The sequence below is a fragment of the Corapipo altera genome, unplaced genomic scaffold, assembly GCF_003945725.1.
Source record: "Corapipo altera isolate COAL_440 unplaced genomic scaffold, ASM394572v1 118, whole genome shotgun sequence".
Taxonomy (NCBI): Eukaryota; Metazoa; Chordata; class Aves; order Passeriformes; family Pipridae; genus Corapipo; species Corapipo altera.
The window spans coordinates 1,112,641-1,138,041 of NW_020884991.1; the positions used below are offsets into that span (position 1 = coordinate 1,112,641).

The window sequence follows — 25,401 nt, forward strand, 5'->3', positions numbered from 1 at the left end:
GAGAAATGAATCCCCATACATTTGATTTCTTCTGCTCCTGTGGTCCTTACAGAAGCCCCACAAGTTCCTGGGGAGAGAGAAAGGATCGTATCCTTCATTCCTCCTTTGTGTTCTGCGTGCCACTGTCAATTGAGGATGAGTGAGACAAGGGGGTGGCATAAGCTAGGAGACTTCTAGAACACCTAATACTATCTGTGATCACCTTGCATTCAAGACTGAAAGTTTGTATGTTTTTCTATCAGAAATAGTAGAGATTTTAATTGTCCACAAAGAAATTTCTTTTACTACATTGCTTGCTATTTATTTAGGAAGCGAGGTGATAGCTATTTTTTTTTAAGAAGCATCCTGTGAAAAATGGCATAGAGGGTTATTTCAGTTAGCTTATTCAAGTCTTCAAGACATTTTAAAAATACAGGAAAAATCTCCATATATCAAATTCAAGATGTATCTTCTCTTATTCAGTTTGTAGGGTTTTTTTGGGGGGGAATTGGTTTTTTTACTTTTGAAAGGGTAAAAATGGCTTAAAATATTGTCAGTTAAAAATTTATGTGGTATTTCAACAGTTTGAAAAGTTGAGTTCTTTGAATCACTCTTAGGTGAAATCACATATGTGAGGAGTAACCGTTGATCTTACCACAAGATAGTTTTGGTCTGTCTGTGCAGGAAAGGTTTAAGATTGGTCTTCAGCAAAACCACGAAGGAAAAAAAAAAAGATATCAAAGATCTATGAATTGTTCTGTTAAATCCAGCTATAAAAGACTGTGAATTTTAAGTTGCTATCTGAGTTTTCAAGGAATACAGCTTATTTTCTTTTTAAAGCTTTAGTTGAAAGAATTGGGAATTATATGCAGCAATAACTTGAATGTCATTCTCCTTGTCTGAAACCATATAATTCAGAGCTTAAAAGTACAATATTTTCATAACTATGTATTTTCCAAAACTGTTAAATAGTTTTATTTTTCTCCAATTTTTGTTCACTTCAAATTATTTATTTTACCTTAAAAATCTTAAGTACTTTAATTTAGAGGGATTTTGAAAAATACAGCATTTCAAATTAATTACTTGAAAGTAAACTGATTCTCTTTGAGAACACTCTTGTCATGTTGTTGCACTTCTTGTCCAGTAGATGTTGCTGTACAAGCATAAACCAGGAGATTTTCTAACTAAAATTCTACAGTATCTACACTTAACCTGGTATTTGAAATAACTTTGTCAGTGTAATTTACTGCGTGCTCAGTAGATTCCACAGAAGGCTAGAACTACAAACAGGAAGACTACTAGTCAAAGCATGTTTTGTTTCAAGTGTAACTTTCATGCAAAGTGTACTCAGATTCTTCTGTTTTCAGAGGACTGACAGTGAAGATGTCACTTATTTTGCAGAGACTCTTTTACAATTAATTGAATTATTTAAAGAGAATTTTCCACAAAATACTGTTCCTAAAACCAAACAAACCGCCCCTCAACCCTCTCCCTCACATCTTACCCTCATTCCAAAAATTATCTCGTACTTGACATTGATCTCTTTCTCTGGTCAGCTTCCATGCTGAAAAAATAGAGGGTTTTTTATATAAACCTAATGCACAATTGGACTATACATGTTTTAGTTCTCTCTAGCATTGTGGTGAAAAAATTTTGACCTCAAGAAGTTTGTATTTAGCTATTCTTATGCTTGTCTCTGTCTTAAATACACATTGTTCCTCAGAGTTAAAGATTAGCTTTCTGACCTACAGTAAGTAGAGTTTATTGAGATATATGTAGTCTTTGCTTATTGAAATGCCATGAGTTAGTTTTTATAATTGCATCATAAACTCATCAGTTTTCACTTCTTCACTTCGAAACCCCCTTTTTCAGAATTATTTTAACAGTGGTTATAAGAGACTTACACTTTTCAATTTTCTCATTTTCACAAGACTGCTGAAAAATCTGGCCAAATGGAAAGATCAAAGAAAAACGCTAGGCAAAGACAAAATGATTTCAAGGTAAGTAGTTGGGGGAGATGTGGCAGGGAGAGCCTTACTTGCTTTCAGTTGTCCTTCATAGCAAGGTACTTTAGTGTCACCACCTTGAAAATCAGATTTCTTTAATCATTTGTGTACCTTCATGCCTCCTTCTCCTTTACTCTCTACCATGTGTAACCACCTGTCAATCATGCGTTCATAGCTCTTATGTATAGCAAGTACATGTCTGCTTAAGCGTATTGGTAGAGCTTTTTCCTTGATTTTTTTCTTTCCCATCATCTGATGCAGAAAATGATTCAGGAAGTGATGCACTCTCTGGTAAAACTTATCCGTGGAGCCTTGCTTCCATTCAGCCTCAGAGAAGGAGAATTAAGACAGTATGGTGGCTGGGAGATGAAATCTGAACTTTCTGGCCAGTGGCTAACGCATGTCATCCAAACTGTAAGGTAAATGAATCTGTGGACCTACAAAAACATGCTATTCCTGGAATACGTGTGTTTTGAGAGAAAATGTTTTATTCATTGCGTTAAATACCCTGAGTTGTGAGAATGTTAACATTTTCAAAAATGGGATTGCAAAAAAATTTCTTATGGCAAATTTAAGATTCTGTGTACAAGTGTAATTACTGATGTGTCATGATCATACCAAGGTTGTGGGTTTGATCTGTGTATGGACCATTCACTTAAGCGTTGGACTGAATGATCTTTATGAGTCCATTCCAACTCAGAATAATCTGTGACATCTTCTATGATATAACCTTATTACATAACAGTATATTCATTTTTTCCCCTTAGTTAGCATCTGGTGAAAAAGTTGGAGTAAAACATTTGCCTGGCGCAGCATAGACACTCAATGAATGAAACAGGATTTGATTCTTTAGGGTAGAAAGCAATTATTTGCTTCATTTGCTACATCTTCCCATCTTTGCAAAAATGGGTGAAAATATCATGCTTCAGACTACTGTGTCATTCTTAGATCATAATTTACCGTTACAGTTTTTTGATGGAAGGTGATATTCCTGCTTATAATGTCATTCTGCTTATCATTATATTTGTTTATAAAATTAGTAATATGCATCTCATTAATTAGATGGACTAATATGCAGAACTTTCTTCCATTTATCTAAGGGGGCTACAAGAACTGTCATTATCTTTTGTAAACTTGAGTAATATCTGCATATGATATTGTACTTTTTATGTAGAGTTTTCAAAGCAGGTAACAAGCAAAGCACAGATGAAGAAAGGGGTATAACCACTTATAGATATACTTAGTGCAGTTGGAGCTAGCAGTGATATATACTTGTTGAGTCTGTTTAACACTTTCTCAAAGTCTGTTGTCACATTATCTGTACTGTACCCATTTAGAAAAAAAAAATTCCATGTGAAATTCGTTATTCTGGCTAAATTTTATGGAAAGCTTATGATTTAACAAGGAACTGACTTGATATTTGATGAAAAGATATAAAGGGCAGTGTTGCCCCTTTATGAGAAGCAATCCAGTTTCACTCAAATTATAAAATTCTAGAATTTAGCACTTGCACATCTGTAGTATTGGCTTGGAAATGTAACCAACAGATTCTCTAAAGGTTAGTTGTGCTTCTGCCATCTGAGATAAGATCCAGGCTGAGGTTATAGGGTATATGAAGGCTCTCATTCAGAGAATCTCCTTTTGCTTTCCGGGCACTGCCCTGGTAATGAACAACTGAACTGAGAGCTGGGGAAATCCTCTTCTCCCTCCCACTCTTTTCCCCACCTCATGTTCTTACCAGTGCCTGTGATGGCACTTTAGTAAAGTGAACTAGACTTTACTGCAAAGCAATCAAAAGTAGAGAAGAAAAGGGGGCAGTCTGGAGAAGAGAAATTGAATATACCATTATAGGGTGATGACCAGGTCAGAAGTTTACGCAAGTGTTGCAAGTACTTTTATTTTCAAGCCCCCATGCTTTGACAATCTGATAAATTCTTGTGACTCGCACCAGTGATGAAGGTGGGCTGTTCCCAAGAGAAATCTACACAACGCATAAAACCTCTGTTTGTTGCAAAGTTATGTAATAACTTGTCTTATTTTCATGGTTTGTAACTTAAAGTCATGGTGAAGCACATAATAGAATTTTACTCTTTTCTGTTATCTCACAAATGGTTTACTGTTTTCTGCTTGTATTTAAGAATGATAAAACTCACAATGTTATATAACAAGGAGTTGTCATTATATCTGTGTTATCTTTATTTTTTTGGTCATATGTATGTATCACACAGCTTGCAGTGGGGTGGTAGCACAGTCTTTCTCTTGTACCCTATTCTGTCTTAACCCAGTATAAACAGGTTCCGGATCACATGAACTATGTGATCAAGCGAGCCATTGTTGGCAACACTTTTGCCTTACTATAAAAATATAAAAGGTATATGTGTGTTAGGGTGAATTATATGAGGGAAAAGATGATCTTAGGCATATGACAGCTGTGTGCTCCTTAAGAAATGGAATCAACTCTAAAGTACAGGACTTCTGTTCAGTCTAAAGTAACTTGGATTTCTCACAGATGGATGTTTACATTCTGTGTATCCTGGCTGGCTGAGATAGTACAGATTGTTTTAATCTACTAGTTCAGTAGTTGTGCTGAGCGGAGAGCAGTCTGATTATTATTGGGGTTTTGATGGTTTATGCCCAACACCAGGAGTATGGAACTGGAGCCTACAGGTGGATGGTTGGAAATGTTCCACTTGTTTGCTTGTGCCTTCGTATTCCTCCTCTTTGGCACTTTCTGTTACCTGTGCTTTGCTTGGTGTTAGCAGTAGGGCAAACAGCAATGTCTGCCTTTGAATTGACCTTGCTCAAATATCCAGGAGTTGGATAAAAGTACTGAACCTAACTTTGTGCCCCTAACTGAGTCTTAGCACAACTTCAGCCTTTTATTAGAAAGCTGAAATGCTATTTCTTCCAAGCAACTGTTATGTTGCTATTTCTAAAAGGAAAAAACAGAAAATAATGTCTCCATTCTCACCTATACTAGCAGATGATTTGTGCCTGGTAGAGTTGGAAGCAAAGCAGTGAATGAATTCACTCTGCATATGATGTGATAGCTATATTTTGGCTCCTTAAATGTCTATATTCTTAGCGATCTGATGCATAGCCACATCACCATTTATGACAGCTTAATCACTTCTACTTTTACCATGCAGGTAAAAAATATCTCAAAACCCATGTTGTGGATCTTGTGTTTGATCTAGGCATTAACCTAAAAACAGCAAAAAAAAGCTACTTCTGCTCCAAAAGGATTATTCTTGGATCATAGGGCAAGAGATGGATGCAGAAAGGCAGGCGGTGAAACAAGAAGAGAATAGAAGAAGTTGGCCTGTTGCTGTGATGACATTATTGTAATGCTAGAGAAAATTAAATCTTCATTTGCAGTCTTTTGAATTAAGTAAAAAATTGATCTTCTCAGAATGGTGTAATTAGTTTTCAAAGATACACTGAGGATGGAGGTATTATATTTACATACACAGAAAATCTCTAAAAAATCTAATGTAGTTATATCAACTTTAAAAACTCTGCAGATTTATACTTCTGTCTATTTTTATTTGCTTTCAGGCTTAGTTCTGAGAGTCTTACTGCACTCGAGATACCCAATGATATGCTTCAGATCATCCAAGATCTTATTTTGGACCTTCGTGTACGTTGCATTATAGTGACCTTACAACACACAGCGGAAGGTAATAGAAGGCTGCAAGTCTCTTTGCTTACTGTCATTCTTTTTGCCTTTGATTAGGCCAAATCACGTTCTGAAAAATAACCATGTTTGTTACATATATTGTAGTGGCAGTGGACTCCTCTGAGTTCTGTAATATCTCACAAGAGTTACTCAAATATTTCATTTTTCTGCCAGAAATAGAAGGCTTTTCCTCTCTTGGTCTGATGAATAGAGTAGGTTAGACTTGTTTCCTTTGGGTTGAGACAGTTCTACAGTGCAAGTGATTTATCTCATGATGCAGTTTTTCCACATTGGAAATATAATTTATTTTCTTTTTCCAGTTTTTCTGTAACACGAAGAATTAAATGAGCAGTGACCCACTCTCAAGGACAAAAAAAACCAATCCACAACCCTTTATGAAGTATTTTAGTTGTGTGTTTTCCAACGCTTTTTACTAACATTGTAGTCCCCAGGGCTTCCTGCTGTGTACACAATTTTGCCATAAATGTCTGGATAGTGAAGGCCAGTAACGCATTCTCTAAATCTCATGTGACTCTGTGCCATCAGAGACCATTCATCTTGTATTCAACTCTGAAACTTAAATTTGGATTAAATAAATCTTTCAGAAATAATTGTCTCTCTTAAAATAAGGACAGATTGATCTACTGGTTCACTTAGTGGGGTTTTGGTTGCTACTCTCAATGCTAAAAAAATTGAGGTTTTTTTTAATCTTACAATTTAATCACTTTTTAATCTTTAACATATGATGATTTTGTAGGCTGATGTGATGCAAAGAGTTTTACTCAAGGCTTAAATGTGCCAAGCATAGGTGGCTATATTAAACAAATTTTTAAACGTGTGATGACAAGAAATCATTAGGCCTCTGTAGTTTATTTGATATAGTATTGATATGAATTGTATTCTTGGCTCTTAATTGTCTTGTTAAACCCTATTTCACTATCAACATTATTTTTCTCTATTAATATTAAGCTAACCAGCCAAACAAGTACATACGTTGTCTTACCTCCGTAAAGCTGTTTGAAAAGTATCACCACTATTTCAGATTTCACTTAAACTATGAGAAAGTCTTTTTTGCCTATTTTTTTTTTAGCACAGTTGAGGTCAGTTGTTTGGTTTTTTGTGATAGAGGGTGAAAAAGATTTTTTTTTTTAATTGTGACATGAGGATGGTCTTATTCTGCTGTCTGTGAATTGAGTGTGATTCCTCAGATGTCCTGCTGTTTGAAAGGAAGGAAGCATCTAGCTATGAACTGATTTGCTGACAGTTCTGAGCTTACCAAATTTCTGAGCTATCTATGTAGCTTCTCCAGCACAGTCCAGAGAGCTCCAATATGTGATAAATGATGGAAAAAGTCTGCTGTCTTACTAGTTTTACCTGCTTGTTGCATCATGGCAGTAGCCCAGCTCTTGGTTTGGATGTGGAGTTTCTGCTCTGTTATGTTCTGACTCCTGACCACACACATTCTGTGTAAGAAAAAATCTTGTGGTAGTCTGTACCTTAGATTTTTATAAAAGCGCATTTACAAGTCTATATGTGAATGATTCTCTATTTGATCTGAACATCTTTATTCATACTTTTCTGTCATGAATCAAAAGAAATGGATCTCTAAAGTTGACAGTGTGTTTTATTGGCTGGATAGCCATAACAACAGCCTTCCTTGACTGCAGCTTCCATCCCCTATCAGTAAAGCTTATGTATTGGCTATAGCAGCAAACAGGAGAAAAGATGCCTGCATGTATTATGACTCTTATTCTATACTGCTGCACTGCACGCCTTGTCCATGGACCCTTTTTTTTTTTGTTCTTTGCCAACTAAAGCAAAATTTTAACTGCTAAATGTATTTAGATAATGGAGGCTTTTTTCTGCATGCAACCAGGTTAATTTGGCCCTTGGAGAAACTGTCATTATTAGGGAATGAGTGAAAGAACAAGTAATGGGTATTTTCAGTGTTCTCATGGAGCTGTTAAATGTATCTCAGACATAGCTTTATCTGTAATACATAAGTCAAAAAAACTCCTCCTGGACTTGAATTTTGCCTGTCTAATATCTCCAAAACATGAGATGCATAAGGTGCTGATACCAAGGTCAATCTCATATCTCTCTGCATGTTGTAAGTTGGTAAAGGCATTCAGATGTAGTTACAATTCAGATGTAGTTAAAATATTCAATAGAGCACTTCAGCCCATGCACAGGGTTTTCTCATCTTAGGATAAATGCCATGTGCACATGCTGGCCCTGAGAGGCAGTCTGTATTCTTTCCCTCCCATATGTGATCACTGGTCATAAAGGTCATGAAAGACAAATTATGTGAATGCCAGAGTAGACAGAGGGTTTACATGAATGTATTTGACTGGAATTTGATGAGCAGTGAAATATGAGAAAGAAATTTCGGGGAGGTTATATTTGTATTAGCTAAGAAGAGAATGCAAAAGTGAGTAACCAAAGAAACATGTAAAGGCTGACCAGTACAATCTAAACCCTTACAAGAATATCAGTTGAATTAAGAGGTTTACTAAGTAGGAAAATGAACAGAGTAATTATTCTGCGCAACACCTTAATGCTTTTTATCCTTACTGAGCCTATACTTCCACGAGATACAGAACTGCAGAGTATGACACTATGACCAAGCTTCTTAAGTTAGCTGATTAAACCACCCAGATAGTGAAAATACCTTTCAGTGTGAATTAGTTATCCTCTTTTCTTGTGTTTTAAGGAGAGATGGTAATTCACTGAAATTTTTGCTCATTTAAAAGGGAGTTTGATAATGTACAGACAGTTCTGATGAGCAGTTTGTGTGTGGGAAAACTGTATGTCAAAGCCCCACAAACTGCACACAGTTCATCTTTGTTCTGTTTACAATGCATAATGCACATGTCCATATAACAGTTGTGTTTATAGCCCATGACCTTTGGATTCACATCCCTACTTAGCTCCTGTTAGCTTTAGTAAGCCAATAGAAGTTGACACCTTCTGAGTAGTGGAAGAGTGCTTTTTGCATACACCTTCATGTATTTTTTTTAAAAAGTCTTGTATCGTGGATCCTTGACCCTGAGTGGGGACCTTGTGCCTCTTTTATAGTTCTGAATATGAATTATATGCTGTCCTTTCTGTCTTTGCTAAAAAGCTAGGCAGTTGTTCTTTCATTTTTAATTAAGAGTTGGAATATAATAGACTAGAGACTTGGGTTCTTAAATACAGTATTTTATGTTATGTTTAAAACTTTACAAAATAAAAACAAACCCAAAGCCTTCACAATATTGCTTTAATTTTAAGCTTTCCAGTAAACAATGTGCTGCATGTAACTCTTGCCATGTATCATAGATGTGTTTCTCTGTGTGGTGTCACCAGCATACCATGTATGAGTTCCATTCTGAGTCATTTGAGAGTGTTGAAAGCTTTGAAGCTTTTAGTGCTATTTGCTCGTATGCCTAGTCATTGCAGTCCCAATGTCTGTGGTTTATCTTTTCAAGTTCAAGGAGTTTTTAATAAAAAAAATGAATACCTTCTCTCCCCACACCCCCATCCCCCCTTTCCCCTCTTACTCTGTCTTACAGATATAAAGAGATTAGCTGAAAAGGAAGACTGGGTTGTTGACAATGAAGGTTTGACATCGTTGGTGGGTATACTTGGTGTCTGGTAGGCACTTTGCTGGATTTTTTTTTTTATGTGTAACAAAACTGGTTTCTATATTGTCCAAAAATCAAGTAACTTCGGACTTTTTCTATATGTGTGCATACTGGTGTCTGTAGTTTTATAAAAATATGAAAATATAACAAGATAATTTTTAAAAAATTGTATGAATGGTTACAATGTCTTTACAGCAGTCTTAACAGGTGTCACCACAAACACAAATTTATTTGTAGCTCTTTTTTCCAAACTTTTTGTTTATACTTTTTATGTGTAGCAACTTTTTATGTGAAGTAACTTCAAGTGATAATAGATCTACTAGACGGCACTATTTTTGAAGGTGCAAAACCAAAAAAAAACCCCATCATAAATAAAAGTTTTGCAAATTTGTGCTGTATATTAAGAGAAAAATATAAATAAGAATTTGGCATCCAGAGACGTATCATGGCTTTCTGCCTTCAATAAGGTTATTTAAATGTGTCAGTGTAATTACTGCTAGCATGCTTTTGCTGAGATAAACAATAATAACTTCCATTGTTAAGCATCTTATTTTAGGGATGGTTTACTAAAGTAAAAAATCATATTTGAGGTCACAAGTTCAGTTCACATCAAAATGCTTCATAACTTAGTAGGCACACTACCATGGAATTGGTCTGTAGCTAAATAAATAGGTCACTTATATGTTATAATGAGAAACTGAACTGAAAAGCAACTAATTTAGGAGATTGCCTACATGCAAACAGCCAATGACTTGAAACCAAATTCAGATAAATTAGTGAGATACTTTCTGGAAATAAACAGTAATGAGTAATGCCTAAAACACAGCAAGCACGTTGTAGGTGTGACTTAAAAACAATCTGCGAAAGCAGAAAAGGCCTGTGGGAGGGAGAGTTGCTTTGTGTATGTTATCTAAGAGAATGCTCCACAGACTTTTTTAGTTCTTATTTGCTTCTATAAATACGTGTTTGAAGTTGAGTAGGAGGGCAGTAAGCAGTCACAATATACATATTGTAGGAAGGAGTGTTGTTGGGCAATTGTAGTACTATAACCAGATTTACAGCTTCTGATCTCGATTTCAGTTGCCGCAGACTTGGGCAAGTCCCTTAACTTTTCTGTTTTTCACTATATTCATCTGTAAAATGGAGGCAAGGGAAAGGGTCTTCCGCAAAAGTGTTGTTTCCTTATGCTCGTGCTGTATCTAAACTTATCTTTATTAAGAAACTGCTTAAGTCTTTTTTGTGTTTAGAAATCACCTGTTAATTCCTTGTATGCTGCACTTGCCTAGATACCTTTTGAGGTCTTGGCTAAGACATGCCAGATTTTAGTGGTGGAGTTGACTGTGTTTTTTCATAGAAAGGTTATTTATCTACTAGAGTTCATTGTGGTAATATTATAGCAAAAACTAGCAAAAATTAAGCATTATGAAAAAGGGCCAGGCAGTCTCTTTAGGGACATCTTAGGCTGGAGAGTGAAACTGTGTTTTAAGTTTGCAGGAAATACGGGTTGATAACAACTTTAACATTTATATTCCGGGTAAAAGATACAGTGAAACACAAAACTAGCCTTTCTTAGCTTCGTAATATCCAGAGTAGCAAGTATCTGAAAAGCTTTCCTCTCCTGAAGTGTGATGTTTTATTGTGTGGAAGCAAAAACCCAAAAGCAGCACTTTACTGCTGGCCTTTTTCTTTTAAGGAATCAAAAAATAATAAATATAGATTTTCTTACTGGCTTTTTTCATGATTGTAATTTTGCCATGTGGGCATCAGTTTCACAATCCACCTCCACCATTTACAGAAATAAAAGTTACTCCTAAACCAGTTGGTGACATGCCATAAACTATCTTCTGGCTTACTTTTACCCAAATCCACTAGGATGATGTCTTTCTTTTCTGGAACAGTGTCTGCTTCATGTTGCCTTGCACAACAGCCTCACACCCAATACCAGCAGCTTTAAAAAAATGAAGTGTGACTTACCAGGGAAGAGAGAAAGACAAGGGAAAAATGACTAATGACTCTCCTGTGAACTTGTTTGCACTTTCAGAATGATATTGATATATGTTGAAAGATACTTACACTTGAGGTTTGGAAACCTGAAGGTAAAAGAAGCCCCCCAAACCAGTGGGGTTTTGTCTTTCATGTGAAAGCGATTTCAGTCCGATTTTCTTAGAAACCTTTTGCAGAAATAGAATGCAGAAATATCTGATATCCTAGGTGAAATTCTATCCCAACTTGGATCAATGAGGACAGGAGGAAGTGTGTCACAGGTATCTCTAATGCTGCCACAAATAGCTGTGAAAATCTTTCATGACCCTTTTGTAAGAGGCTGTTTGGTGTAAAAGTCTCTCATTCAGATAAAAAAATGTACATTCATCTATGGTAATAATTCTGTAGGTAACTTATGTACAAAAGTGCATTAGTACAAAAGGATCCTCTGGCAATATACAAATTGTGATCCTCCCCCCCCTCCTTATTTGGGATAAGCTGGAAATAAAAAGCTTACTGTGTTCCTTGGAAGTTTTTATATATTTGTGTGGTGTATACTTAAGATGCTTGTCTAAAGCTAACAACTCATTTGACTTTCAGCCATCCCAGTTTGAACAGTGCATTATTCATTCCTTGCAATCTCTTAAAACTGTGCTGGACTGCAAACCTGGAGAGGCCAGTGTAAGTTTTGATTTATGCTTTTACTTTGTTCTTCTTCTGAAACCAATTAATTTACATAAAAAGAATTTTCAGAGAATGATCCAGAGGTAAAACTTTCCTCTTTTTTTTTTTTTTCCATGTGCACCCTCTTCACTTCTGCTAGATTTTAGAATTCTGCTTGTGCTTCCTTAGTTAGAGCTAATTTGTGTGCAGGGCAGGTTGAACCTGTATTTAAATCTTTAAAGTTGTTCTTTTGAAAAACAAATGCTACTTATGTAAGTTTCAGATAGCAGTAGACATTGCTTTACATCTGAAAAAAAAAAAGGAAGGAAGAGACCATTCCTAGGAGTTACTCTTCACTCAGTGTTGCATCCAAACTATTTGCAGAACTTAAACTCAGCTTTCTGTCCCCATCCACTCAGTACTTTGAGGCCCTGGTTTATTGTGATACTGATGTTTTCTTTCAGATTTCAGCATTCTAAGGGAGTTTAACACTTTTCCAAACTCCCTTGGACCTCTCTGTATAGATATGGTTTTTCTCTCTTCCGTTATTTTAATCTTTATGGCTAGCTTGTCTAATTTCTTAATGAAGATTTTTCAGAAGGATCTGCAGTGAATTCACTTACGTGTTGAATCCTTCTTTATTAGGATGCAAAGATCTTTGAATATCCTGGAACTTTTTGCTCCATTAGCCAACAATGATACATATCACATGTACTAGGACTTCCTTCCTTTTGGTGTGTTATCTCCCCATACTTATCAAACTATTTATTGGGACTTATATTTTCTCTCCCATTTTTAGCATGGGAAAACACTGTGTCCCAGCAGCCATTCCTCTAACTATGTCATCTCTTTAGGGATGGATTACTCAGGCCTTCCTTGAGAATAAGGAAACTGTTCTGCTGAAATAATATGCTTGCATCCTCAGGTTTTCCAGCAGCAGAAGACACAGGAGGATGTGTGCCAGCTAAGCATTGGGATCATGCAGGTAACTGGAGCGCTTTGAAGTATGAAATAGTGAACACAAGTCACCATCCAAAATGTGTGCTTTGTACCTTTCCTACCTCCCAGAAGCTAGCTTGAGTTGATGACTATATTATTCCTCTGGTACACTCTGGGATACTGAGAAATATTGACTTTAAAAGTATGTAGAGCTTACTAGCTAAATCTGATGAAGCCAAATCCTCAGAGGATAAGAGACATATTCAAGTATTTTGCTGATTGTGATTGTTCAAGATTTTACTGACAATTGACACTTACTGAGCGAATGCTATCTAACATCTATATACTGCAGTAAAAAGAACAATGCTGATTTTCATCAGCTGAAGATGTAGCTTTTAATTTTTCTATCAGAAACCAATATTCTTTGTAACAAAATCCGATTTTTTTTAAAAGCTATTTAAATGGCATTCTTTGGATTTTTATAGTCTCCTCAAATAAGAAATCGTAAGCCAAAGCAAAAAATGGATTTTAGTGAGGCTACTGCAATTTTTCCTTGGGATCCAGTGTTCAGATTGAACACATGACAACTATTACCATTGCTTCCTTTGCAAATCAGCAGATTATCACTGTATCGTTTTAGACATGCATGATGAAAATGACTTATCAGTATTAAAAATTCCTGTGTTTTGCTACAAGTAAACTATGATACCTACAAAGTAGAAAATATATATTCAAAAGTTATAACTGAAATTTTACTGTGTTTATGTAAGGTTTAAGACAAAGAAAGGTGATGATTATTGTTCTGCTTCTGTTGACTGTAGTAAAAATGAATTTAAGATTTATTTTTTTTTCCAGTTCTGGCAGAAAATGTAGATCTTGCTTTATTGTTTCCTAGGTCTTTATAGACTGTTTGGAACAACTGAGCACCAAACCTGATGGTGACATAGATACATCACAGTAAGTAAAAAGAAATAAGATTTAGGTGTAGTATTCTAAAACTGTGGATGCAAGTCTTACATTTCAGTGGGGCTGTGGCTTTATCCCTTCTGTATTTCATATTTCTAGTGAATACTTTTGCCTCTGAATAGTAATGCTTTGAAATAAGAGCATATACTTTTTATGCCAAGCAGTTGTGTGACATCATGTAGTAAATATTGTAGAAGAAAATTAATATGATATTACTTATACAAAGTTATTCAGTGACACGAATTGTGTGCTGAGAACAAAACAAGTCAGAGTAGCCTGAGTTTCCAAGAGCTAAAAGCTTTCATTTGTGAAAAACCAGAGACTTGGCAAATATTGCAATATGCATTAGGAAACAGAAAATTAACTCTGTTTTTAATGCAATTTATTTTTGCTTCCTATATGAATGATTGTTGGATGGATAGGTGTAAAAACAAAACACAATCTGTGGCAAAACAGAAATTATAGAAAGAAAAGTAAAATGCTTTAAGAAGGAAACTTCTGTAACTAGAATACCACTGTCAGTCCACCAAGCTCCTGCAAGGCTTTGTGGGCATCTTGGAAAAACTGAACAACATGGGCTGCTTTGTTATCTGTGTGAGGGGCTTTGAAACAAGATTCCATTTTGTTCATATTCGTTTAAATCCACCGTGCATCAAATAGTCAAAAGCACTTACTACTCACTTTTTAAACATTACTCCTAGTCTTTCAGTTGATGTTTCATCTCCAGATTTGTTTGGAAGCATTCATGAAGATTCAAGTCTTTCTTCAGTAAGTTTGGCTTCTGTTTCTAAAAGCTGATGTGAAAATATTTTTCAAAGTTACTGGAATGTGGTTCTTTTTTATCATTGCAGTATTGTAAAAATTGTTTATATTGTTTTCCTATTTTATAGAGAACAATTTGGTATTCTAGAGATATTTCCTAGATACATATGCATGAGAAAATATAAGGATATAGGGCTTAAATATAAGGCTTTTATTAAAAGCACTGGTTTTTGTGGTATCTTAGTGTACTGTCTTAAGGTAACTAATGAAGATGATTTCTGAAAGCAGGTCCTCCTCAGAAACTTAAATGGCATCACAGAAATCAGTGAAAAAAGCACGGTGTTATGTCATCTGAAGATCTGACATTTGATTTTTTGACCTTGTTTTAAATTAGAACCAGTCTGATTATTAGTTACTTTTTAAAACCCATGAAGATACAGAAAATCAGTAATGTAGTTTTCCCCAGAAAATTTACTTGAAGCATTGATTATTTGTTTGACTTGTTTGGTTTTGGGTTTTTAGGAAGTTGGAAAAAAGGTTTTTGATATTCTTGACACTTTGGTAAATGTACTTTCTTCTAGTTCAGCAGCTTTTAAAAAAATGTAATTTTTTACCTGCAAATACAACTGCTTTACCTGCAAAAACTATTACTTGATGTAATTAACTTCACTCTTGTGAAGTTAATATTCATTATTACAGGTTTTAAATGTCAGAAGCCCAGCTTTGCCTCATTTACAAGAGCAGTAAGCATTTCTGCTGCAATAAAAGAATCACAGATTACCAAATTGGGGCAAGTTTCTGTATTGCAAATGTTAATAATTATTACAAATTAGAATATCTAGAAATTATTAAACATTTTTAGATACTCTTTATATCATTATTGCAACACTTAACTTTGTCAACAATTAATGTAAAAATCTAACTTTTTGGGACTGGGACTTTTTACCATATGTCACAGGTATGAACATTTAAATAAGAAAGAAGAAATCAACAAATTCAGACAATGTTTGGCTTCCATGGTATCATTTTTTTTTAATAGAAATCACAGAACATTTTGTCTTTCTGGAATGAAAACAGAGAAAGTGAATGATCAGAGTAAGATTGGTCACTGTATTTTTTAAATTCTCATTTTTTAACAGTCTGTGTACTAACCGATTATAACTTTAAGTAGTGGGCAACTGCACATCTCGAAACTAGTCATCATATTACCAAAATACAGAACTGTCAGGAGTTCTGGGTCTGAAAACAAATACCATTTTTAATTATCTCAGTGCTGTTATTATGACTTCATTGTCAAATAATTTTGTTTTCAAAATATTTTCTTGGTGGACTTTTAACTTCCATTTGAAGGAGAAAAATGTTTTGCCAATGGAAGAAGGAGAAGGGAAGAGGGAATACCCAATCTGTTTAAATAGTGGTTCTGTCTTGTTTGGTTCTTTGGAAACTACACCTTGTTACATCAAGATCAGGGAAAGGCAACTGTGGTACCTCACCTCCAGAATGTATTTGTTTCCCTCGTAATCAAAAAAAATCATTGAAGAACAGAGAGAAGTTATAACCACCTAGAATTTTTTCAAAGAACTGAAATTGTATTTTATTCGTCTGAACCTTCTAGTATTTTAGAGTGGGTGTACATTCGTTCAGTACCTGTTTTGCTTCCCTTGCTTTAGCCAACTTTGTGTAAAAGTGAAGATGATATTCAGTTGATTTTAGGATGGTCATAATTGTTACCATATTTCTTGAAACATAGTAAAATCCAGAAACCACTTCCTGGAAGGCTGTCCAAACCCAATTTTCGTTAAGTCTTAACTGCGATTCTCTATTAGTCACAACTATTCCAATGAATGCTCCGGATCCTATAAGGAAAAGCATGAATGTTCAGTCATCATACCTGATACTCACTCAGTTCTCAGTGGTTTATTGACAGAAGTATTTGTAAACGCCACCTTATTTATAAGCATATTTATCATGCACAGAGAGCCAATAAAATACTCTCTATATGTTTACAGTATTGCTTATACTGATATTTCTTTTTTCTAATTATTATACTTTTGCTTCTCTTAAAACAAATTTTTAGGAACAGAGACTTTTAATTGCACTCAGTAACTGCCGTTACCTGGAACGTCATACCTTCCTAAATATAGCTGAACATTTTGAGAAACATGGCTTTCAAGGTGTTGATAAAATAACTCAAGTAAGTGAGAGCACTGGAATAATCACCAGATTTCTGTTTGGTTTACTTTCTGTGCAGAGTAGATGCAAGTATCAAATAGCCAAAAGGACTCTTAGGTGAGCCTTCCACAAATGAGGAGGACTCCAAGCATCAGTGGGACACAACAACAAGCATATGGCTGTATGTGTTCATACAAGGCTTAAATAGCTGGTATAGAAAATGTGACCTCTTCCTCAGGACTTGTGTGTTCGATGGCAAAGCTTATCAGATTTCTTAGTAAAGCTGTTTAATGTCACTGTGTTCTCTCAATGCAGAGAGTAAAAGATTGTTATCTCAGAAATACTCTTGATAAATTATTTCATCTGGCAATATGCATTACTGATAGCTGTTGTTCATAAACTAGTTCACGGGTTTTTTGTTGTGTTGGGGGGGGTTGTTGTTTTTTCTTTTTCAAAGAACGAAAATGTCAAAGTGGGTGGCAGTAGCTGTCTCATTTTCCTGCCTTTTTGTAAAGATTAATCATTTCTTATGAGAAATGTTGTGACTTAATCCTTAGGACCATAAAGCTAGTTTATTTCCAGAAATATTAGTTGATGGGAAGTAAAATGTTATCTTTTCCAGTACAGAGTACAATATTTCACTCAAACTGATTGTTCTACTATGTAGTACGTCCTTAGTCCCATTATGCCTGAATGTTGTTTGAATTTCTATGGCTGAAGTAATTTTGAATAGCATTTAAATGGGATTGCTAAGATTTGTATGTTTAGTACAATATAGAAAATTACTCTGGATATTGCCATTTTTTGCTGCTGGGAGTTGAGCTGAGTACAGTTAGTGTTGTCTTTATAAGCAGCTAAGACATCTGTCATGTATGTATTCAACACCCTGCCTTGTGCAGCCACGTCAAAGTAATGCCACTAAAAGTTTGGTAGGTTTATAAATTACCAAATTCGAATGTTAAAGTGGCAGATTGATTTCAAATCTGCATTAACCCTTTAAAAGCGCTGACTAGCCCAATACTGCATATATGGGACACATCCATTGGTAATGCTAGCTGGGAGGATTTGGATAATTATATAGTCATCTTAAGAGGGAAATTTTTGAGCCCTTCATTAATTTTAAAAGGACACAAGCTCACGGATGTTTAGAGGAGTGGGTTGATTGTTTCAGTTTTTTGTTCTGTCACCTAAACTTGTGCAAGTTCTTAAATTTATTTAAATGCCAGATAAAAAGAAATGTAATAAAAAATTGGGAAATTTTTTTTTAAACAGAATTAGTTTTTATCTGAGAAGACTGAAATAAAACTATACTTTTAAATTCTGTCAGCTTTATAAATTGAGTTTTAAAGTGAATTTTGTAGTGTGTTTTGGTATAAGACTATCTGTTCTTTGGATGGGCATTTTTTAAAGTTCCCTTTGTTAGTAGGGAAATCATTACTATCTAATATTCTGAAAATACAGAAATTATAAAATGGTAGCTAAGAACATTTCCTTACATTCTGCATGGTTATTTCCATTTTTTATTTAGTGTTCCAAACACAAAATTATATAAAACAGCCAAACTTTACACTGTGCTTTAGCACATGCTATCTTGGCACATACTTATGGTATTCACCTGTAATTATATTTTGTTTCTACATAACTCTTGTAAGTACTTTTCTGTGGGGATTCTTTAACTCAACTTTTTTCATCAGTTTAGTCAACTGAAAAGGAATGATAAGGTGTTGGTATTCCTCTTTTCTTTCTTGTCTGAATTCCCAATCTGATCTAGAGACCTGCCTTCTTCTTTGTGTTTAAACCCCTTTACTTCTGGAAATTATAATTTATATGTATTTTATTTCTGTGTGCTTCTTCCACTAATTGTTGAGGAAAAAGAAAACTGGTTTAAAAGCTTTACTTTGATATTACTTAAGCTCTTCTTATAAAGGTAAATACATTTAAGTTGAAGTCACATGATATTTTCATCTTAATTTTCATTTTCATTTCATTTTATTTTCATTTAACATCCATTTAACATCCATAGAATTGCTGTAGAAGCTATAATTACAGGGGTACCTATGTTTAATATGAAGTCTTGTATAATATTTAAAGTTGTTCAGTTACAAGGAGCAAGCTATGCATATCCCTTTAGCTTTCAGTGTGGCTAAGTTGTGTGAATCACTAAAAAAAAGCACAGAGAGCTGTTAAAGGGAAAAATTCTGCAAATGCTGGTGAGCTGCAGCTTATGCTTCTGGTCCAGAGATGCATTGAAGTAGAGAGGAAAAGTCCGTATGTTCAGTTTTAGAAGGCAGAGGCTCCTAAATAAATCACGTATTTTTTGAATACAGAGTGGATAGTGAGAAATTGAAAAATTACAATTGATAGATATAAAGTATCATACAAAAGTCTTCATCTGTCGTGATGGAGATTATTATGGGCATGTTTTAAAGCACAGACAAAATTCAGTTGTTTACTTTGCAAGATAAAGACTTCCTGACATGCAGGGGGGAGAAATCATGCCAGTAGACAATTAGCAAATAATCTGCCTGCTTACTTAGACTTTTCACAAAAATGTCTGTTGCTGAGTACAATCCGAAAAAAAAATTAATCTAGGTAGGATGGACAGATAATATAGAAGATCTTAGGCTTTTATATATGTAATTATGAATTGAAATGTCAGTAATTGCTACTTTTTACTGAAAATTAAAGAAGCAATGAGGAAATTTTTTGGGCATGTGATTTAATTCTTATAGTTAATGACTATTTATTATGTTCTTTCTCTTTCTTTTTTATCTTTTTTTTTTTTTTTTTTTTTCATTTTTAGGTTAGTATGGAGTCCTTGAAAGAGCTGGATCAAAGACTGTTTGAAATGTACATTGAATTCAAGGCAGATCCAATAGTAGGGTCATTAGAACCTGGCATTTATGCAGGATATTTTGACTGGAAAGATTGTCTTGTTCCAACAGGTAAATATCTGCTTATTAAACTATGAAATTATTTTAACAGTGATTGATAGGAGCTAAAATATACTATACAATTAAAAACTTTTTTCTAATCTATGTTTTTAACTTTTGACAAGTTTTCATTATAAGTTCTTTCTCACAGACTTTACTTAATTCTTAAAGCGTTTTTCAAATACCCGCAAATTATTAAAGCTACTTTCATTATTGATAATCTCTTTAATACTTGTTTTTTGTGATTATTTTGCTTCATTGCTTATATATAATAGAAAAAATTATAAAAGCCATCTTTGCTATTTTCTTATAAAATTCATTGAGGTAGTTTGGGATTTTTTTCCAACAGAATCTGACTACTTTGGTAACAGATGTAATTACAGTTCTGAAATTAAAAAAATTATGAGAAAATGCATATTGTAATAGTAGTTCAGCAAAGAATGTTAAACCATCGAAGGGCAGGCACTGTATTTAAAATTACTGAGATGTTAGTCATTATCTAGGTGTTTTAAGAGCTTCTGTTTTAAGGAAGCATAATATAAACGAGTCATTTTTCACAGTGGTGCATACTGTGCACACTTAGGTCCTTTGAATATGCCATTTGTCGTATCTAAATCACTTATCACATGAATGCGTGGTTAATGCCAAGTAGAAATTAGTTGCAGTGACACAGAACATGGCATTTTGAAGGTGAACTTCTCTTAATCAATTTGCACTTTCTTGTTTTGATTTTTTGATAAGAGTTATGTGTGGCAGGCTTAGTAGAAATTCTGCTGTGCTTAAAAGTTGGACACTCAGGTAATTATAAGAAGCACACTGGTAACCTGCAAATCAAGAACTGCAGTGCTTGCTTGCTTAAAAGCACAAGGATCTTGGGGTTTATTACTTCAGAGAAAAGTGTCTCTTCTATCTCATTACTACTTTTATGCTCAGAATATGTGCTGTATATTCTGTGCTGTATATATATATATATGTGCTTGTATTTCTGCAACATATAGCAGAAATAACTGAGATATTCATCTTGCACATTCAAATTTGTATCTGAATAATACATAATTTCTCATCATACTTGAAGTATGTTTTCACTTGGCGTGTTTGGATTCCCACCAGCTAACCAAGACAAAAAAAGTCGTGTCAGCTTTTTATGCTCCTTTCTTGATCTAGCACATTGTGATCTACTTATGAAGTTCACGTTGCCTTTAAGATTATTCTGTAGTATTTTTTTCTTTAAAGGTAATATTAAATTTCTAATAGAGGTGGGTCTTAGCCTGCTTGTGGTCCTATTTATTGTCGTTTTTACATACTTCCTCTCCAGCTTTTTGGCAAAAATCAAAGTGAAGACGATGTATATCAGAGACTCCTTTAGGATTACATATCACAGTGTTGGCCAATTTGAAGTAGTAGAAGAGTTGTCTGTTTCTTTTTTTTTGCATTAATCCCCAAGCTAGACACATTAAAAAGGAACATTATAGTCACTTCTGTGCTTTGCCATCTTGATGAACTACCTGTCTTATTAATAACTTCTGACAAATGTACCCTGTTGACTATTGGTATAAAAAAGTGTCATGGTTTAACATCATCCAGCAACTAAGAACCACACAGCTGCTCGCTCACTCCTCCCCTGCCCTGGGGGGATGGGAGGGAAAATCAGAAGAGTAAAAGTAAAAAAACTTGTGTGTTGAGATAAGAAGAGCTTAATAACTGCAATAAAATAATAATAATAAATTTTAATGATAAGGAAAGTAACAAAAAGATAAATAAACCCCAAGGGAAAAAAAAAAAAAAGGCAAAAAAACAAGTGATGCAAATGAAAAACAGTCACTCACCACCACCTGACCAATGTGCAGCCTGTTCCAAGCAACAGCCCTAGGCCAGCTTTCCCCCTAGTTTATATACTGAGCATGACATCGTATGGCATCATATAGTTGGAATATCCCTTTGACCAGTCAGGGGCAGCTGCCCAGCTGTGTTCCTTCCCAGATTCTTGTGAAGCCCCAACAGGGCAGCATGAGAAGCTGAAAAATCCTTGACTTAGTGTAAGCAGTGTGTTATCAACATTGTTCTCATACTAAATATAGCAATATACCAGCTACTGGGAAGAAAATTAACTCTCCCCCAGCCAAAACCAGGGCAAAGAGTAACTTTGAGTACCTTCATTTGTCTGTTCATTGATCCTGGAAATATTTGATACTCTGAAGATAAATATAGTAAGTGATTAGTAAGGAACCTCTTGGACGAGGTAGAGGAACTTCATTATTGAAAAGGACTGGGGGAAAAAAAAAATCTCTTTGTGGAGCATATGAGAATCTGACTTCTTTCCATATTCAATAAAAAAAAAAGATCACCCAACAGACATATAATAGGGGTTTTTTCCCAATAAACTAGTATTCACAAACAATTTTAAATTGTACAATAAGATTTTAGTTGATAAAATATGCCCATACATAATCTAAATGATGCAGTTAGTGCTGCAGTAGACACGCTATCTTTTTATTTTCCTCTTGGAAAAACCCCAAGCAAACAAATTACAGTTGATCTCAATACAACATGAAAAAGGCCTACTTTTTAAAACTGAAATAGCATACATATGACTGGGAGTGGATCACACTGAGTCAAACACACCATTCACTCAAGGATTTGTTAAAGATTGACACATTGATTTTTTTGAGAAAAAAATATTTGTGTATTAGAAGTTATTGTCTCTTTTTTGGTAATCCTTATGACTGCAAAATATAAAGATTTTATTTTATTAATTTACCCGGTTTAGATCTTGACTTTTGTAGCTTTAATTTTAAAAAAGTAAAAAATGTTGATGGCATTGACAAGGCAAACTATTTAGACCTCATCACTTGTGTTCTGAGTGGTGCTATCAGTGATGTGTAGTGTTGCATAACTGAAGTTACTCCATGTTTCTTACTGCGTGATTGCCAGGACATAGTAGTTTGGCATGAAGGTTTTTTTACGTGCTACTTCTGTATTAGCTTTCAGATAGTACTAATGATAGTAAAAAGGCAAATTTTGACAAAAAACAGTTCTCTTTTTTTGAAGGGAAAGAAAAGGTCAAAGACATCAATTTAAAAGGTTACGTAAAAGGCAAATAATTTCCCTGATGCAGTCTGAAACTTTCAAGCATTCCATCTGGCAAGCGAAAATTTGACCAGAGTAGGTCATGTTGATGCCATGATTTATCTTTTGCAAAGGACATTTTTGAAAATGTGAGTATGAAAACACTTGTGAATTGGTTAGGAATAACATTAAGAATTTTCTGATGCTGAGTTTCCCATGTTGCTAGTCCAGTCCAGAACTTCAAGACTACAGCTGTTTCTGAAGAGTTCTCTGCAGAACGCCCAATCTGGACTATTAGGAAGATAATGCTTTTGGGTAGATGGAATTGTTCATGGGGATAATATATGGACTGGATGAGTGAGGTAAAAACATAACTTGAGGTAGGATTTAGAAATAAAATTACATAGAATTAATCCATTTTTATTCAGAGATGTAAATGAATTGCAAGGTATTATTCAAACAACAGACAGACTTAAATTGCAAATAAAAGGACAGAGAGATCTGATACTAGGTAAGTGAGCATACCAGAAGCTGCTGTGTAATTGAAGAAATTCCCTCAGTTTTGCCCTTTTGTCCACTAAGGATAACAGCCTATTAATACTACTGATCACTTTGTTTGCACAGCTTACAGAAGTTATGTATGCATTACTACATAGCTGAAGTGACACTACAGGTAATGCTACAAGCTATGTATAGGCAAGTCCACTGAGTAACATTTAGGCGATAGCCTAATTGTTTTGCCTTGCAAGTGCTATCAACTTTGTTTCTTTTTTTTAGAATTAGGGCTATAAAAGTCAAGGTCTACATCATCAGCCAAAAGAATCAAATCCATAAAAATTTACTGTACAGAAATTACCTGTATTTATTGCCAGTTCTGTTCTTGAGCCAAGTAGACCCCTGCAGTAAGAGAATTTTCTGATTTCCATTCTCGTTTTCTTACTTTCTTTTCCATATCAGTAAAAAATTATGTACAAACTAAAACTACACAATCATGTATAATTCAATTTTTAATAATAACGTTTTTTTCTCACACGAGTACATTTGACTTGCTTCATGAAATGTCAGCTCTTTCAGAGATACGACTGGGTTTTGTATTAAGCAGAATTGGTACAGGCAAAACTCTACCCTTTAGCTTTTAAAAAACTTGAGAAGTGAGTGAAGTATAAACTAGGAGGGGAAAAAAGGTGGAGGCAAGTTTCTGTCCACAGTGTTTGCTATGTCATGGTAATACCTCTCTTAAGCATTTTTGTCTTTATCTTTAAAATGCCTTCTTTGACTCCTGTCAGTTTAAACATTCAGGGTTAGTTTGACTAGCTAAAGTCTTGTAAGGCATAGAATATTCAGAAAAATCTTGGCACTCTATTTATTATGGGCATCTTTACAGGCATCTGTCTGTAAGTACTGAAGACAGCACTTTTTTGCTTCATAAAATTCATGGGGAAAATAGGCGAATGAGAACCGTATTAAACAAACAGTTCAGAAGGAGAATTTAGAATTAAGAAGCTTTCCTTTTGAACAAGCTTTGAAAAATACATGATATTCAGGTCTCATACCATGTCAGTGTGGAAGAAGCATATACCTTGCTCACGTAGGCAATTGTCCTTCAATTATCAGTGATTTCCTTATACATATGCTTTTTGTTACAGTTCTAAACATAAAAAAGGATAAAGGGTTTGCGTGGGACAAAGTTTCATTTAGCCTATGTGCTAAAACTTTTATTGTTTAATTTTCCAACATGCATGTTCTTTTCAATATGAAAGTTCTGAATATCAGAAGGAACTTATGCACAAAGTAATTTTACATTTGACCCTTTATTTTGATCTGAGGTGTGACTGCTGGAGTTAGAAGGCAGTTTTATTAACTTAATTAGATTTATTGTTAATAAATAACTCATTTAAATTTTCATTTTAATTTCAATGTAGACTTCAGAGTCTTTACAATAAAGACTTCAGTTTTAACATACAGCAACAATGAAATGTAGTTTGGTTCTTTTTTCTTGTTTGAAACATTGTTCTAATTTATTCTACAGTATTAACAAAATTAAAAGAGATGAAAGGAACAATAGGAAACAATAGTGTTAATCATTTGCCACGTGTGGTTTTAGATTATTTTTTGTGTGTATTGAGCAATCTGATAGTTCAGTGTACAAGTTGGGGTTTTTTGTTCCTATTCATTCTCCTCTTTTTTGGTAGTAAGTTGTATTTTGTTGTGGATTTTTTAATTCTATTTTAAAATGCGTGTGTTACATCTCAGTCTCGTGACAAAATTAGGCTTTGTGATCTTTCCTGAATTGCAAGCCTACAGTCTTTTGGACAGTGAATGAGGTGGTTGTGTTACTCTGAAAATGGATAGAAAAGATTTCTGTGTATTGAAGTTTGTGCTATACAAGCAGAAGTAGTTGCATGTGAGCATTCAGTCTTATACATATTATATATATACAGATTATTGATGTGAGCTTTTGCATGCAAATGTCAAATTACTCTTCATAATGGGGCAAGTTTTATTATATTTAGTACATCAGTTTGAGACTGTAGTAAGTGTGGATTTGTTTACCACACAAAAAGTTGATGTTCGTTTATTTTTCTGAGGAATTCAGATATGGTGATCTCTCTTCGTAACTTACTTTT

At 34.6% G+C, this 25,401-nt stretch overlaps 1 protein-coding gene across 4 annotated transcripts in view; it reads left to right on the top strand.

Moving 5' to 3' along the window:
• The window catches only part of EXOC2 (exocyst complex component 2), a 124,489-nt gene that overhangs the window by 67,899 nt on the left and 31,189 nt on the right, over positions 1 to 25,401 (top strand). For all 4 annotated transcript variants that reach the window (XM_027666298.1, XM_027666301.1, XM_027666299.1 and 1 more), the window contains 10 exons: positions 1,911 to 1,979; positions 2,247 to 2,404; positions 5,544 to 5,665; positions 9,219 to 9,280; positions 11,874 to 11,954; positions 12,862 to 12,921; positions 13,771 to 13,832; positions 14,543 to 14,609; positions 16,681 to 16,797; positions 19,579 to 19,720. In XM_027666298.1, coding sequence (XP_027522099.1) covers positions 1,911 to 1,979; positions 2,247 to 2,404; positions 5,544 to 5,665; positions 9,219 to 9,280; positions 11,874 to 11,954; positions 12,862 to 12,921; positions 13,771 to 13,832; positions 14,543 to 14,609; positions 16,681 to 16,797; positions 19,579 to 19,720 — 940 coding nt within the window. The remainder of the gene's footprint in view (positions 1 to 1,910; positions 1,980 to 2,246; positions 2,405 to 5,543; positions 5,666 to 9,218; positions 9,281 to 11,873; positions 11,955 to 12,861; positions 12,922 to 13,770; positions 13,833 to 14,542; positions 14,610 to 16,680; positions 16,798 to 19,578; positions 19,721 to 25,401) is intronic.